Genomic DNA, 16,359 nt, shown 5'->3' with positions numbered 1-16,359 from the left:
TGCACTGTATGCAAATTTCCTGTATGAACAGAATACCTGAAGAGAGCAGTATACAACAGTACATGCTGCATGGTATTGTATTCCACAATGCATGTTCAATTTGACCTTTCATTTCCAGTGTGATGGATGAAACGGGAGTAGTATCAGCTGTGTTTTTTTTTTTTGTGAGAATTGCATACTATAGCATACGATTTCTGCCATATGTATATACACTTTATTGCAGAAATAATCTAGTATGCTATTCTGAACATACTGTAGCTATTCATTTATTGATTAGTTGATTGGACTGCCAAATGTTACAGTTTTACTAGGGCTGCATATTAAAAACATTTAACTAATATTTGTTTTCTGCAATTAATAGTAATTTACTATAATGTCTGTGTGCATGTATTTAGACAAGCATACGTTACTGGTGGATAAACAAGGTATGGTGTCCCTCATGGGGCATACATCCACTTGTGGGACATACAGCCATTCTTGTCTAGGAAACCATGGCTTGCAGGGCCTGGAGAAAATGCTGACATGAGAGCATGTAGCACTAATAGCACTAAGTGAATATTAGTAAATATCAGTATTAGGTAAATATTAGTATAGGTTTAGGAAGCTAAAACTGGATGTTGCATTGAATATGTTTTTTTAAGTGTTAAACAGACCATATTAATCCCAGGACATTAACATATTAAATCTCCCAGCTCAAATTTGGATACAAATCTCAATTTAAAATGCAAAAAAAAAAAAAAAAAAAGGTTTCACTTTATTTTGATGGTCCGTTTAACACATTTTGTTGACTATAATTAATTGCACCTAAATGTCTACAAACTCTACTAGAGTGTTAGTAGAGTATTAGTTGACTGACAGGGTTGGGGTTAGAATAAGTTGACCCGTCGTTACTTATAGTCAGTCGAATGTCTGCAGGGAGAGCATCACAAAGAGTTAGCATATATGAAGCAGACAGTCTACTAATACATGTTGGTGCAGCATTACTTATTGTCAACAGAATGCTCAAAAGGGACCATCAAAATAAAGTGTTACTGAAAAAAAGAAGAAATTATATAAATAAATACTAAGATTGGAACTGGACACTACTGACATGCACAGAAGTAGTGAGGTTGTGTGGCCACAATACAAAAAATAAAAATAAATAAATAAAATTCCAATGCTGCCACTGGGTCAGTACTCTTTCAAAATATACTAATATATACCATTTAGGTACTAATATGTACACTTTATGTATGCCCCCTTTAGGGGTAAACAAGGTACAAAAGTGTAGCTTTTGAAAAGCTACCACCCCAGTGATAGATTTTTTTGAACTTTTTGTGCTTTTAAAATCCTTTCATTCTTACCATGTCTCTTACACACAATCAGCCATGATCAGTCAAATTGCATTTCTTGAGATGTGATTTGCTATGCAAGGTCAATCTGACCCCGTAACTGCTAGATCTTTAAATGGAAAAGGCATGGAAGAACCTGTCCCAAAAGTAGCAGGCCAATGGTAGAGCACAGGAATGCACTTCTTCTACGTGCCTGGTACTATGATTCACCCCACATGATCAGATTGTATCTAGATTCCCAACTTTAAATTGTTTCCATTCCATTGTTTGCAAACAATGAGCTATAGATAAGAAATTAATATTAATATAGTCAAAGATTGCTGTGATAAATTGTGTCTTTGAGGTCTGATCGCAAATTGATTATGCATGCATGTTGGATGCGCTCTATTTCTATCTGTTTCTCGTTCGTGTTCTCGCATGCTTTGTTTCTAACACTCTCTTTTTCACCCTCCCTCCCCCTCTTCATGATTGATGGCATTGCAGCTTTTATCTCAGGTAAGCCTGTGCTGTTACTTATCTAGCCCGACTGTCACTGGACGAGAAAGGTGTTTGCTAGCACCACTCAGACAGCAGATTGGCTGGGCCGGAGCCAGTTGGGATAAACCCTCGGGTGGCGGGATCATGGCCAATGTGGCTGTGCTGAAGTGTGGATGGTACATGCAAAACTACATTTTCACATTGTTTGAGGAAAATGAGTGGTGCTTGTCTGTGCAAAACATGGCACCACAATACTAGAGTGTTGTGGCTGGTTGCCCACCTTCAAGCCATCATCTAAACTAATACACCGTTTTATTTGTATAAGCATTATACTTTAATATTAAATGTGTTAGCTAGAGACTGGTGTAATGGAATAGCACATTAGTGGTAGATTTACGTATTTCCATCTACTGGAAAAGAATGTCTACCTTAATATGCTCTTAATATAGTGATATTCTCCATGACACAGACTCTTGTGTTCAATATTGAATACTAAACCAAAACTTAACACTTTAAGCAAACAGTAGAGGTCTGTTTCTCTTTTTACGTATTAAACAGGCGCACGACTGACACAACAGTATTACATCCCTGCTTCCATCCAAGGGACACAATTATCCCATGTTTTTACTGACGTCCCACAAATGAGTGCAACCGACTCTATTTTCCCAGCTGTGCAGCAGTCCAGACGAGAGCATTTTTTCTTCTTTGGCTTTTTGAGAATGGTAGCGTGTCCAGCTCCATTTGCAGAGTTCTTTGAAGACCATAGCAAGAACAATTATGGCGTCATGGCACCGGCCTCGTTCTGTGAGCGTGTACTCACGCTAACACTGCACAATCATTCCAGAAAAGCCCCAAAACATCATGCAAAGTAAGGAAATAAAAAGGCTATTAATTTCAAAAACATCTGACTACCCTTCAAACCAATACATACAACTTTGTGCAGTAATATGGAATTAACATGCATCACAAAAACAGATCTTGATTGGATCTATGCCATTATATATTATTTAATATACAGTATTTTTACAAGCTCATATTTTAATTGATCTGTAAATATGTAAAAATAATTAGAATATTAAAAATAAGAAATATACTTTTATATTTTCAAAGACAAATATATTCTGTCACATGGTATCAAGCAATGAATGTATCATCATAAGGAATCCAATTTGCCTTGATCCAAATTAGATAAAAGAGTTTGATGTACTATGAAAACGCACTGTTACTCCAATCTCCCTAGACCAAAATGACCACAGAAAACTAAGCTGCAAAAAACAGCTTGTTCTGATTTTCTGACCTTTCAATCTGATCTAACAGTTTGTGCGTCATATTTCTGCATGAGCTGTTTTGTGATCCTGCCACAAAATATAATGCAGACTTTAAAAAGGGTGTTAATGAAGGATGGGCAGTTAAAAAAAACTATATGGGCCTTAACAGCAAACCTGCATCTTGTGCATAAGCAAGCCTTAAAGGCACAGCAACAACAGCAAAAAATTGGGGGGGGGTTAAATAAAAAATGTACGAAATGACCCCTTTAACAGCATTTCCATTGTCATCTCTTGAAAAGCAGCTCCATTTGTGTTTCCATTGCTGTTAACTGCTTTGACTTTTAGTGGCCATGCACTTGATTATTTGAACCCCTTCCACCAGCTTCTCATATCTCTCTCTCTCTCTCTCTCCCTTCCTCCCTCTGTGCCTCAGCATTCCAATCATAGTGATGAGAGAGCTAGACTCATACACCTCTCTCTCTCCTCCTGCACTGCAGACGTCTATAGCCTGTCCTAATGAAAATGTATTGTTGTCTTTCCCAATCGCTGTTTGTTTATTAGGTCTCACATTCCTTTCACTTTACTGCAGTCTTTGGGCAAAAAAAATGCCATAGCTCTCATAATTACCGCTGTCGGTCTGCAAACACTTAAAGCCTACTTTTTCTTTTAGCGCTAATTTGTCAACGCACTGGGAATCATCGGGAAAAAATACCTTGACAATGTCAAAACAATGAACAAAGTGCAAAGTCAAAGACAGAGCGTATAGGAATGATTAGGGAGAGATTTTTCAGTTACTTTCTTTTTGAGTCCAATTTTTCTGCAGCAAATAATTGGCCACGGCAACAAATATTATTGCAGAGGTTGTGGAAAAAAAAGCATCTGTTAAGAAACTACACTCTTTCCCAGCACAGCATTTCACTTCCTGGATTGTTTTTTTGGAATAATCAACAGTACTTAAGCCTTATAGAAGATTTCATGGCCATTTCTGCACTGCACTTATGTACTTGTATGCATGTCAGTGTGTCAGTATGTCAGTGTATCAGCCAATGCAAAGTTACCAGCATGTGTCAGACAAGAGCAAAGAAACATCTTACGGTCATTCATGTTTTATTTATTGAAGAAAGTGAAGTAAAAAATACACTCAGAGGGCAAAAAGAAAAAGAAAAAGCTTGAAAAAAAGGAGTTCAGGTGAGGTACAGTCTGCGGTTGACCAGTAGGGGGCCTCGGCTCCTTGCTGTGTCGTCCTCAGTCTCCTCCCCCAGAGTGTGAGAGTAGGAGTAAGTCGTCCCCTTCAGCATCCAGTGAAGCCATGAAGTGGGCGGCAGTTCTCCCATGAGGACAAACAGAGATAGGCTGCTTAAAACACTCCCCTGGCTGGGAGTGGTGCAGCCAGCCCTTAGCCCCACCCACCAGGCTGAGGAGGAGGAGGAACACGGCGCTGCCCTAGCTGATCCCTTCAATCTTCCCCACAGTGTGGAGCAGCCGGCAGCGCGCACACACACTCACACACTCTCACACAGCCACACACACTCACACTCACTCTCGCACACACACTCACGCGTGCAACAAAGCAGGCAGTTGAGGGAGGCGGTAATATACTAAAGAACATCACAGAGGAAAAACAGCATTGCTGCACCTGGACTTTTCGGATACTGCAGTCTGTCTGGAGTTTGTGCCGTTTCCTGTTTGCCTCGTAACCTCACGGCTCACGTCTGGTCCTTCCTGCGGAGGGTTTGAGTCCTGTCAGCTGCGCGTGCAGAGATCCAAATCCGACGACTGTCTACATTGCCGCTTTGTGCATCCGCCAGACGGGAACAAAGTGTGCGACTGGGATATCTGACAAGCTCCTCTGGGAACCAACGCTGCACTGACTGTCAGAGAGAAAGAGAGAGAGAGTGAGAAAGAAGGAGCAAGATAGATAGAAAGAGAGACAGTCAAAGTCAGGGCATGAGCAGGAGAGTAGAAGCCGGTTTTCCGGAGAAGTGATCACCACAGTGCCCCCTCCTCTTCCCTCACCTCCTTCCTTCCTTTTCTCCTCTCTCCTGTGCTGCTGCTCCTTCTTTCTTCGAGCACACCTCCGCTGCTATCCCATCCTCGTACCTCTGCTCTCCTTCCATCACCTCCTCCTCTCCTGCTCCCGAAGACAGCGTGAAGAGGAGAGGCACGGCACACGCACACTTGCCCGTGTGCCGTATCATCTCATTCTCTCTCTCCGTCCTTCCTCTGGCTCCGTCCCTCACGCGGATCTAGCCTCTAGCCGTGGAACCACAAGCGGAGGCTTTTTGAGTTGTTGGATCCCACACGCGAGTCTCTGTATCCAGCCACAGCCAGAAGGATTCCAGCTACATGGGCAAACGCTTGGAACAGCAACCAATGTACCCCCAGTACACTTACTATTACCCTCACTACCTTCAGACTAAGGTAAGGCACCTTGGTTATCTGGTTTTGTGATGTATTGATTGTCTGCCTCACATGCTTCCTTGCATCCGCGCAGTTCTGACAGATTTCTGACACACAAACAACATAACCGATATTTGACATGGGCCGATCTCTGGAGGCGCAAAAGTTCCTGTTTATCCAGAATGCATGCATACACTCTTGCACGCAAGATCTCCAGATTCTGTCCTCTCAGCTGTGTAGCCTGTGGTGAAGGGACTTGAATAATTGCATCCATCTCTCTAAGCCCCTACACCACCCGGACGTGGAGAATTGATTACCATGGGCTGATCAATAGTGCTGAAATGGGGGTCTGGTGATCTCGGCCTCCCTCTGTGATTCATGAATGTTTTTAATGCGGCGCACCCCATAAGAGGCACTTGTGTAACATGTTTGGGTGAATGAAATTGGAGAGAGGGCTATGATTGGATCAGAGCAAAAAAAAAATGGCTGTCAGAACAAAGGGCGTGAAGATGCATTTTCCTGATCAACTTGGGGTGGGTAAATTATAAAGTGCAAAAGACGAATGTGAGGGAAGAAAATTTATGGAAAGGCTTTTGGAGGAGTTGCTTGCTCAACGTTGGACAAAAATGCAAGCGTTCCCAAAAGACACATTATAAACAGCAGTGGCCAAGTCGCTCTCCATCAGCAAGTGTTTACGACCTCTCTCTTTTCCTCCTTCTACCCGTGTTACACTACCAGAATTTAGTAAGCGCTTGGCCAATCTCAGCCTTCAAAATCTCAGAGGAGCTTGTAGAAACAACTTGATTGACGCCCTTCATCGTTAGTCTGTAAGTGACACTAGCAACAGGCACCGTTTTACCCATCAACACACATACACTCCTCACTCCTTGTAGCTGCCTTCAAGGTCACGTCAAATTGGATCTTACCCACTTCTGCTGTCTAATGAGTTTCTCAGAGTATCTCGGAGGGATATGAGGGCTTGTCCACAGCATCATGCATTTATCCTTCTCTTTCGCCGCAACCAAAAGTCCTCACAACAATACCTCACCTTGCTAAACAGGGCTTGTCAAAATGAATGCATGCATATTCAAAAGGTTCAGAAATGTGCAAAGTATGTTGGTGATCCTTATCATAATGGAGCACTATGGCGAACACTGGAGCATCATGGGTAATGGTCAAATGGGCCAGTCTGGGAATAATTATTGATCTGTAGATTATTAAAGGAGATGGAGGAGGTTTTTTGGCACTGGGACGGAGTTTCAGATTTCAAATATTCGGTCTTGCCTGTGAAGGATGGGGGACCTCATGTGAGCACGGGTCAGCGTGAGTGCGATTGCGTGTGTGCGTGATTGTGGATGTAAATGGCCTGTTATTAATCTTGATTCTAGCGTGCTCTCTGAGTGGAGGCATTCCTCGGGGGGAAATCAATCATGAGGGGGAAGAGGGGCAACTGACACACAATTACTGCCCTCGCTCTCTCTCTTTCCCTCTCTGCCCCAATAACGCTCTGTGCTCAATGAGAGGCAAATGTTAAGCAGGGGAAATTATAATGCGACAGTAAGCTGTTAAAGTCGAGAATCTGTAATTCGGTTAAATTATTATAAAGACCCTGTATCAATTACATGTAAATGACTTACTTTCATTGAAGTAGGTTCAAAAGAAAATGAAATGTGGCTTGAAATCCATCCATTGTTTTATAATATGGGTCATAGATATCACTGAACATGAAATTAGGTGCAAACAATATCAAGCCTTACAGCAAGATTTGTTATACAACGTGAACAGATTACAAATCTCTCTCTCTCTCTCTCTCTCTCTCTCTCTCTCTATCTATCTAAACCTTAAAACAATATAACTTAATAAAATAATATAAATACTTATATAAAACTTAATTAAATAAATTTTAAACATTTCGATTAATTTGTCATTTTACTTCCTTACAATCAAATTCGATTTGCAATTCTTTATCCCTATTGTACCTCAATTCAAAGACAAGAGCTGCATTGGAATAAAAAAATAAATAAATAAATACAAATTCTCAATTCAGTTCAATTCCAAATGGCACACATCCCAAATCAATGGATTCACAATCTAACTGTAGTCTCCTCATGCGGATACCTACAGTACCAATATCACACCACCCCTTTCCTTTCCTCTTGCAGGGTTTAGCTGAACATGGGTGGATGTATAAATGTGAGTGTGTGAGCTGAGGTATCCTTGACAGCAGTCATACACCAGTGGGATATAAAATAGAATTTAAGGGAGGTAATTCCCCCCTGGTATTGTGTCAACAGAGGCCAGTGGTGCCCCATCTTCCATTCAATCAGCGGCTAGAAGTCAGAGCTTTATGGTGTGTGTGCGCATTGATGTTTCGAAAGAAGGAAAAGGGGAAGACAGCCAGAGCGAGCACTCAAATCCAGAGCCATGAGATTGCCTATACGAGCAAGTGTGTGTGTGTGCTGGTGTTCGGTAACACTCTGTGGGGTCAGCTTTATGTACAGTAGAAATAACATCCAGTCGGCCGTTTAAACCTCTCTTCTCAGTGGGAGTGCACGCTAACTGCCCTGCAGTGAGGTGACATGCAGCTTGCCAGCAACGTTCCTGCTGCATTATGGGAATGGTGCATATATGTGGCTCATTATATTTCTGCTGCTCTCAATGTCATTTAGGATTATTACGTTGTGATATTTACTCCGCTTGTGGATAATTACCAGACTGATGCTTCATTTTCCTCTAGCGGCACCTATTTTTTAGCACACGGGTGCAAATGCTCTCATCTCCCCTCCTCCAAACAACCTTCATCTGAATAATTAAACTCGTTAATGGACAAGCAATTTTCAGGTATCAACGACAATTTGATTTTTGGTATTCATTACCAACGCTGTAATTAAACAGGTGAAAGGATAGATTAAAATCCACAAGCACACCGTTTCAAGCCGTTTCACACACAAATTACTGACTGCAACAAATTGAGTAATTTAGCCCTAAAATATGCTTAAAATTTTGAAGAATTGTCTGGTTGTTATTTTTAAAAATGTGGTTATTCGGTCCATCAGATATCATTGGAAGACAAAGCCTTACTCCTAATCACTTACCCAGTCCAGCGTTTTCCCTTTGAGAGTACAATAACATTACTTGTTATAGCATTACATGATGTTAGGCTATAATACTGTTTCTAAAAAAATCAAATATTTGTTTTTTTTTTACTCTAATGCTTTTTTTGCTATTTGAGTTTTTCTTCAGAGTTGCTGTTGGAAGTGATCCATAATGACATACGCAGAAACATGAACTTACAAGAGTGCAGGCTTTGTATGCGTGTGTGAATTATACATGTAAACACTTCCGTCGGGAAAGCCTGTACTGTAAAATGCTTGCTGTAAGTGCCTTCTGCCTGTAACCATCGAGTTGGGGATGTCAGATCTGCCTAGAGTGCTAAATTATGCTTGTCCGTGTGTAATTTTTCTGTTAGCATTGGAGTGTGCATCTAAGCCACAAATAGGGCCCTATGAATTCAGTTTTATTTTTTCCCAACCTTCATGTTGTCTGTTTTCATTTTTCTGGATTCTGTTTTATTGGTTCAATGAAATTTTAATAATCTAAATAGATGTCAAATAAACTGAATTCATAAAACTTCTAAAAAGTATTACTTTCTTAACAATAATATTGTCCTATTACCCCCCCCCCCCCCCCCCCCCATACTGTAGGGTACTTTTATTCCACTTATTCATCAAAATTTTGCCAAATTTGTTCACATTTTGCTGTATAGAGTAAATTCCGTTTTTATGGCTGCATTCTACAATTGCATCCACATTTTCCACATCGATGCAATTTTAGGGCCCTACATTTGAAGAAACTCTTACAGTCCATGTTAGGGTTAGAGTCTATTTATTTAGTCTCTGCTTTGTGAGGTTGTGAATGTCTTTTAACTCTGAGGTTTCTATTTAATGTTGAACATCAGTAAGTTCAGAGAACACAAATATAGTGTCACATGACTTCATTTAGTTGGAAAGCATGTTAAACTACATCACTATGCGGCCTAATAGTCACAAGAGAAATGGTTTTAAATGCAAACATTCATATTTTTAGTCCAATGTTCTTCTCTTTTCCTCCCTGTCTTTCTCTCATCTTCCCTCCCTTTTCCTCTCTCTCTCTCCCTCTCCTACTGTGGCCTGGGCATTCTCACCAACCATCTGTTCAGAGGGGTGGGGTTCACTCTGAAAAGAGGAACATACTTGGCAAACACACCCTCATAGGTGGATAAAATGTTATGCCCAAGATTGTCCTCATTTCAGGGGTGAAATGCTTTGCATTAGTCACGAACATGAAAAGAAAAGAATACAAAGCGCACAAAAGAGCTGCTCGTAGTAGTAGTTCAATATTTTCTGGCCCGTTCTGAAGGTGAAATGTGTTCTAGATTTTCACATCTTGCATCAGAGAGTAATAACTCTCAGGCGCATCCAGTCACACAAAACCAATATGAGAATATGCAAGAAGAAACTTTCGTTGTCACTCAAACCCTGCTGAGTTAAAGTACTTGTACAATAGCACTGATAAATAAAAATGATAGTTCTGGCTGTAAAATCTGATCCGATGAGACATTAATAAACAGACAAAAGACCACACTTCATTTCCATTCTATATTAACGCACCAAACTATTAGGGGGAAAAAAAGTGGCTCATTCATAGCTCCAGATGCCTATTGAAGTTTTCATGTTTTATTTGGACCAATGAATTTCCCTATTCCATGAACTTTGTAGTCATATAGAGTAAGGATTTGCAAGCAGAGGAATGCACACGCGTGCGTCATTGTACTCACGTAAACGCACATCGAAGACTGACACGGAAGAGAAGAAGTAGTTTTGTTTTATTTGTGTACAGTATTGTCGTAGCTAGCTTCATGATATTACCGTTGAACCACTGATGTCACATGGACTATTTTAACGATGTCTTTGCTACCTATCTGGGCCTTGAACGTGGTAGTTGCGTTGCTGTCTGTGCAGGGCCAAAAAGCTCTCGGATTTCATCAAAAATATCTTAATTTGTGTTCCAAAGATGAACGAAGGTCTTCTGGGTTTGGAATGACATGAGGGTGAGTAAATTTTTCATTTTTGGGTGAACTATCCACTCTATATAACTAACTTCTACAGTTAAAAAAAGTAAGCACAGGGCATGTTCACATGCTATGTATAACAATTTTTACAAAATGTAACGTATAGGAGACAGAAAGAGAGAGAGAGAGAGACTCATCACTGCATTAGCACAGCTATTTCTCATTGAGTGACAAAACACACACCAACGCCTTCATGTGGCTGCCCACAATCTAAGCTCCACAAGGGTAACCACAAAAACTCCATGACATATACTCTTCTAAATCACTAAGCAAACTGCACATTTACCACAAGCATGCCTTTTTCTTTAATCAAAAGCACATAAAATAGTTCATTTTCACGAGTCTCTTGCACAGCATGCTGGGAACTTAGTGTTAAGTTTTAGGTAATGCCAACAAAAAGTGATTAATGTAGTTTTAACCCTGAATGATTACGCTAACTTCCACTTTACAAATTTAAGTGAATTGAAAGTAATTAAATTAAGTTGTGGCAATGTTCAAGAATTATTTGCTCATTTGAATATAAGGGATAGTTCACTCAAAAATGAAAATTCTATCATATGCTCATCCTTTTAAAAAGGCTTGAACTGTATTTGTCCATACAATGATAGTCAGTGATGTCTAAAACTACAGCCCCCATTGACTTTCATGGTATGGGCAAACAAACAACCACAATTTTCAAAATATCTTCATCTGTGTTCCCTAAAATAAGAAAGTTATACAGAAAGTTATTCAGGATATGTCATCATTTACTCACCCTTGTGTCGTTCCAAATCTGTATGAGTTTCTTCCTTATGTTGAACATAAATATGATACTTTGAAAAATGCTGGTAATCAAACAGTTGATGATCTCCATTGACTTCCATAGTATTTCTTTCCCTACTACGGAAGTCAATGGGGAGCAACAACTATTTGGTTCTTCAAAATTCTTCAAAATATCTTCTTTCGTGTTCAACATAAGAACTTATACAGGTTTGGAATGACATGAGGGTGAGTAAAGGATGACAAAACTTTCATTTTGGGTGAAATATTCCTTTAAGCAAATTGAACAAGTAGCAAAAAGTCATTTTCTGAGTGTGTGGAACAGAGACAGATTTATAAATGACACTATGAGGTGCAATACTGTTATATAAAAAGTATTTTCTGCATGTGTATCTGGTCACTGTCACCTTTATTTGGAACTAACTGCAAGCACTTCCAGTATTCATCCATGACCAGCACTCTTGTGTGGTCCAGGCTGTAATGGGGCGATCTGAGCTAGCTAGTTGGTTTCTGTGGGCTTGAGAGAGCCAGAGGAGAAAGGCACCCGTCCTGAGGTAATGGCCCTGCTGCATTTTTAATAGAGGACCACTTTGTAACAACCCGAGCCTGATGGATTCTCCACTTTTAAGGGCCCTGCCATTTCTTTTTTACACACAGCTTGCTTTTAGGCCACTGGCATAAGTGCTCGACAGAGCCTGTGTTCAGGGATAAATGGTCGAGGAGGAATGAGCCGAAGCCGTGGAAGGTTGCGGCAACACAGGGACTCATCAACGTTTTACCGACGGCATCCGATCCAGTTCCTCATTGGTGCTGTCGCTTCTGGACTTTGCCTCGTTGCATCTTTGAGATAAACATGATTTTAGTTAGAGGCTGAGTGTTTAGCGGTAAATATAGATTTGGTGTGGATTCTGGAAGAGGATGGTGTTTTCTCGGGGAGCAGGGATGTGTTTGATTTTGGATTTTGGAACGGATCAATCGTCTAGATGTAAAGGGTAACGCATGACGCCACCGTCAGCGGTCGCGCATGCATGTGCATGCGTATAAATCTGGTGGTTTAATGAGCTTCGAGTTGTAATTAGCGGTTAGGAAATCTGCTTTTGCTATGAATTCACACAGCGAGTGCAGAGGAACAGCCTGTGCAGCTTGGCTTCAGTCACAAACGATAACCACTCAATTTCAAGAAAAAGAGAAGGGATGTTGGTGGCAGCCTGCTCCTCCTTCACTGTGTAGTGCCTTTCAGCTGCTCCTGTCTTCTTTTCTTCCGCCCCTCCCCTGCGTTTTCATCTAGAGACTCATTGGAAAGCGTTTCCCCCTGAAAGCAACCAAGGACAGTAAGGCGACATAAGTTGTCATAAATCCTTGAGAACGTGCTACTCGTTCCACGGACCCCACCCCCAAGCCCTCATCTCCCGCTCCAACCTTTTCCGTGTCATGAAAAGTCCACGCGAGGACTATGCACACACCTTTCGAGTGTCAAAAGAGCCTCTTATAATAATATACAGCTACAGCGATTCTAACCCACCATAACTGTATCCAATTCTCCACGGTCTGGCTGAAAATCAGGCCCCAAAAAGGTAGATTAAAGACCACTCTTGGAAAGGCCATTTGTTTTGGCCTCGATTTCAAACCACTGAAGACCGTAAAGATGCCATCTGGAAGGACCCGTTACTCCCTTCACTTCCCCATTTGGAGAAAGACACTTTGGGGTCTCGAAAATGCCCAGGGAGCGGGTGATGATTCAATAAAGATTTCCCCAGCCTGCGGAGGCTGCTCGGGGTTGGCATGGCGGCTAGTACGCTGCCTAGGATTAGTTTATGTAAACAGTGCTTTTGTTGGGTTTCGGTTGAATTAATTTGCTCGCCCCATGTGCTTTTATCAGGATAATTTGTGCGGCAGACACTCAAAGACTTGTCCAAACATATCCCCAGGCTAAATACAGAGCTAGTAATGACACTCAAACGTGTGGCGTACCCTTTTTCCAGACTTCCCATCATGCTAAATTTGACCGCTGAGGTCATATATTTCCTGTTGAATGTCAAGGTGAATTACAGCTTTAATGCAAACCAGGGAGGTGCAAAAATTCTGAATTGAAGAATCTGTGCCCTTTAAAATTAAGAGGGTGATATTGAATTAAATTGGCCATATCTCACATGAAGTTCAAATAGAATTACAGGATGTAGAATTTACTCAATTTCAATTCAGAGATACAAACAATTTGCATTCTGGGAAATGAAGTGCATAAATGTAATAAATATAAAGAAGCATATACAACCCCCCCCCCCCCCCCCCCCCCCCCCCACACACACACACACACACTTTTTATCTTCTTTTTTCATTAATTTGTACACTAGGAATACACTTTAGGAATTTTTAATAATTATTTGACTTGTTTTCATGAAAAATATTTTAAAATCCTTGAAACGGGATAAATTTAAATAAATATTTAAACATTAAATATTTAAATACATAAGTGCAAAAATTACACTTGTATTAAAAATGCATTATATGAAAACAAGTCTTAATATCTTGTACAGTTGTTTCAAGGGTCTTTAGAAACATATATTCATTGCAAAAATTACTATTTTTCTAGTAAAAACATAAAGTACACATTCCTATAGATGTGTAGCTAAGACTTATAAAACCTTCAAGTTTTTAGACAAGGCTTTGCTTGAATTTCAGTTTGTGATTATTGAACGTCTTTCAAATTGAATATTAAATTGCAGTTCTGCATCTTATCTGCTACCTTATCTAATACAATTCAACTTAAATCTGAACTGAAATTTGAAACACATTCTCAGTTCAATTCTGAATGCGATTTAATTCACAACCCTGTTAAATTCCAAAATAAAATGTCCACCTGAGGTGAAGTCTTTTGTAAAAATGATGATGATTACTCTATGCTCTCATTTATCCATTTGTTTACATGACTAATATATCCTCAGCTGGTCTGTGGTGGGTTCAGTGAACAGCTGTGCTTGTTAGCCATGGTAAGCTTGAAGGCAGGAGCCTCTGCCTTTGATGGTTCAGTTCACTTGAGTGCATGGATGCTAGAGGTGCTAGGTGGTGGAGAAACCAAGCCTGGACTTATTAGCTGAACTATCTGTCACACAACAGCACCCTTGATTGCAACTTCTAATGCTCCCTCAAACTTCTGTGAGAAGCATAATGAGAGAAAGAAGGACAGAGAGGTCAGGCTAGCTTAGGGGTTAATGCACAAGCTCTGGGCAACTGAAGTTCGAGTCTTAAATTATTGCTTTTTTATGATTTAGGAAATTTCTCAGATATTTGTCATAGAAGTGTCAACTTTGTCTTAGATGAGGGGGAGTATTACAGTATACAGGGAAAGGGAAGTGGTGTGTGGCCAAGTATAGTGACCCATACTCGGAATTTGTGCTCTGCATTTAACCCATCCAACGTGCACACACACAGTAGTGAACACACACCCAGAGCAGTGGGCAGCCAATGCTGCGGCGCCCAGGGAGCAGTTGGGGGTTCAGTGCCTTGCTCAAGGGTCTCACCTCAGTCGTGGTATTGAGGGTATATCTACAATCCCTGCCGGACCTGAGACTCGAACCCACGACCTTCAGGTTACAAGTCCAACTCTCTATCCAGTAGGCCACGACTGCTCCTACACCAATACAGCTACACCAATGATCAAATTTATGGGGTCGGTAAGGTTTTTTTTTTTTTTTTTTTTGAAAAGAAGTTTGTAATATTTGAACATATTTTAGAATATAATTTATTCCTGTGATGGCAAAGCTGAATTTTCAGCATCGTTACTACAGTGTTCGCTGTCACAGGATCCTTCAGAAATCATTCCAATATGCTAATTTGTTGATCAAGAAAGATTTCTTTTTATCAATGTTGACAGTTATGATATTTAATATTTTGGTAAAAACTGTGATACATTTCTTTTGGATTCTTTGATAAATCAAGTGTTCAGAAATGAGTTTGAAATGTAAATCTTCTGTAACAGTATAAATATCTTTACTGTCACATTTGTTCAATATAATGCGTATACATTCTGAATAAAAGTATTATTTCTTTCAGCACAACTTAAAGACCCTAAACTAAATTCTAGATATTATAATCAAATATCTAACTTTAGATTGTAGAATTTTTGATCCTTCAGTCCAGTTTAAAATATATTTGAGATCTCTTCTACAACTCCAGAGGAGAAAGCTGCAAGATTACAGTCTTTTCTCAGGAGAAACATCTGAGAAGGAAGTCTCTGTTTGATGTATATATATTCTCATTGCCAGGAAAACAATGGTGATGTTATTAGAAATCTCATTTGTGATTGTTACTTCCTGTGGCGCCCTCCCTTTTTCCCTTGTCATTTCCTGTCTCCTCTCTCACCATCCTTATTAGTAAAGTAGCAAAATGCGCACAGGGAAAGCCAGAGAACGAACAAGACAAATGCATAAAGAAGTGCAGAAGACAGGAAGTAGAGGACGCAGTCCTGACAGGATCCGCCCTAGAGATGCTACAAACAACGTGACCTCATCCTTTCAGCCCCAGCAAACTAATCGGCCTACACACACACAATAGCTGATTCGATGTGTCTTTTTAAAAGTTTAGGCAGCACCGGAGCACTTTACCACATTCATGTGCTGCATATTTTATTAGCCTCTACAGTTTTATGAATGATTAAGCTCCTTTGTGTGAACCGCTTTTTCTATGCATGTGTATCTCTTCATAATGTACTCTCGAAAACAATGGGCCCCTACGGGCCTACACTGCCCAGCGTCCCAGGGTTTTACCCTTCTCGTCCTTTTGTGCTAGCATGCCTTTGTTTGAAATGCTGGCCCAGACTTTTCCCTCTGCACCGAGATTGCATTTCCCAATGCTGGTCGCCGGGATGAGATGCATTTAGCTGGCTAAAGTGGTGCTAGGCACAAAAAATAAGTCTTTTGTAGAAGCACAAGCGCTTTCATCTTGCACTGTGGTAGCCAGAAAGCAGAAGGGCCTTTTGGGGGAGGATGTTAAACTTTAAAATGTCTTTTAAACTTTC

At 40.4% G+C, this 16,359-nt stretch overlaps 1 protein-coding gene across 1 annotated transcript in view; it reads left to right on the top strand.

The window, feature by feature from the left end:
* Positions 1-4,525: 4,525 nt before the first annotated feature.
* The window catches only part of LOC306878460 (RNA-binding motif, single-stranded-interacting protein 3-like), a 136,784-nt gene continuing 124,950 nt past the window's right edge, over positions 4,526-16,359 (top strand). Inside the window, exon 1 of the mRNA XM_079430844.1 lies at positions 4,526-5,497. Within this exon, the coding sequence (XP_079286970.1) occupies positions 5,423-5,497 (75 nt within the window). The 5' untranslated portion in view covers positions 4,526-5,422. The remainder of the gene's footprint in view (positions 5,498-16,359) is intronic.

The sequence above is a fragment of the Barbus barbus genome, assembly GCF_936440315.1.
Source record: "Barbus barbus genome assembly, chromosome: 12".
Taxonomy (NCBI): Eukaryota; Metazoa; Chordata; class Actinopteri; order Cypriniformes; family Cyprinidae; genus Barbus; species Barbus barbus.
This window is presented reverse-complemented; position numbering and strand designations above follow the sequence as displayed.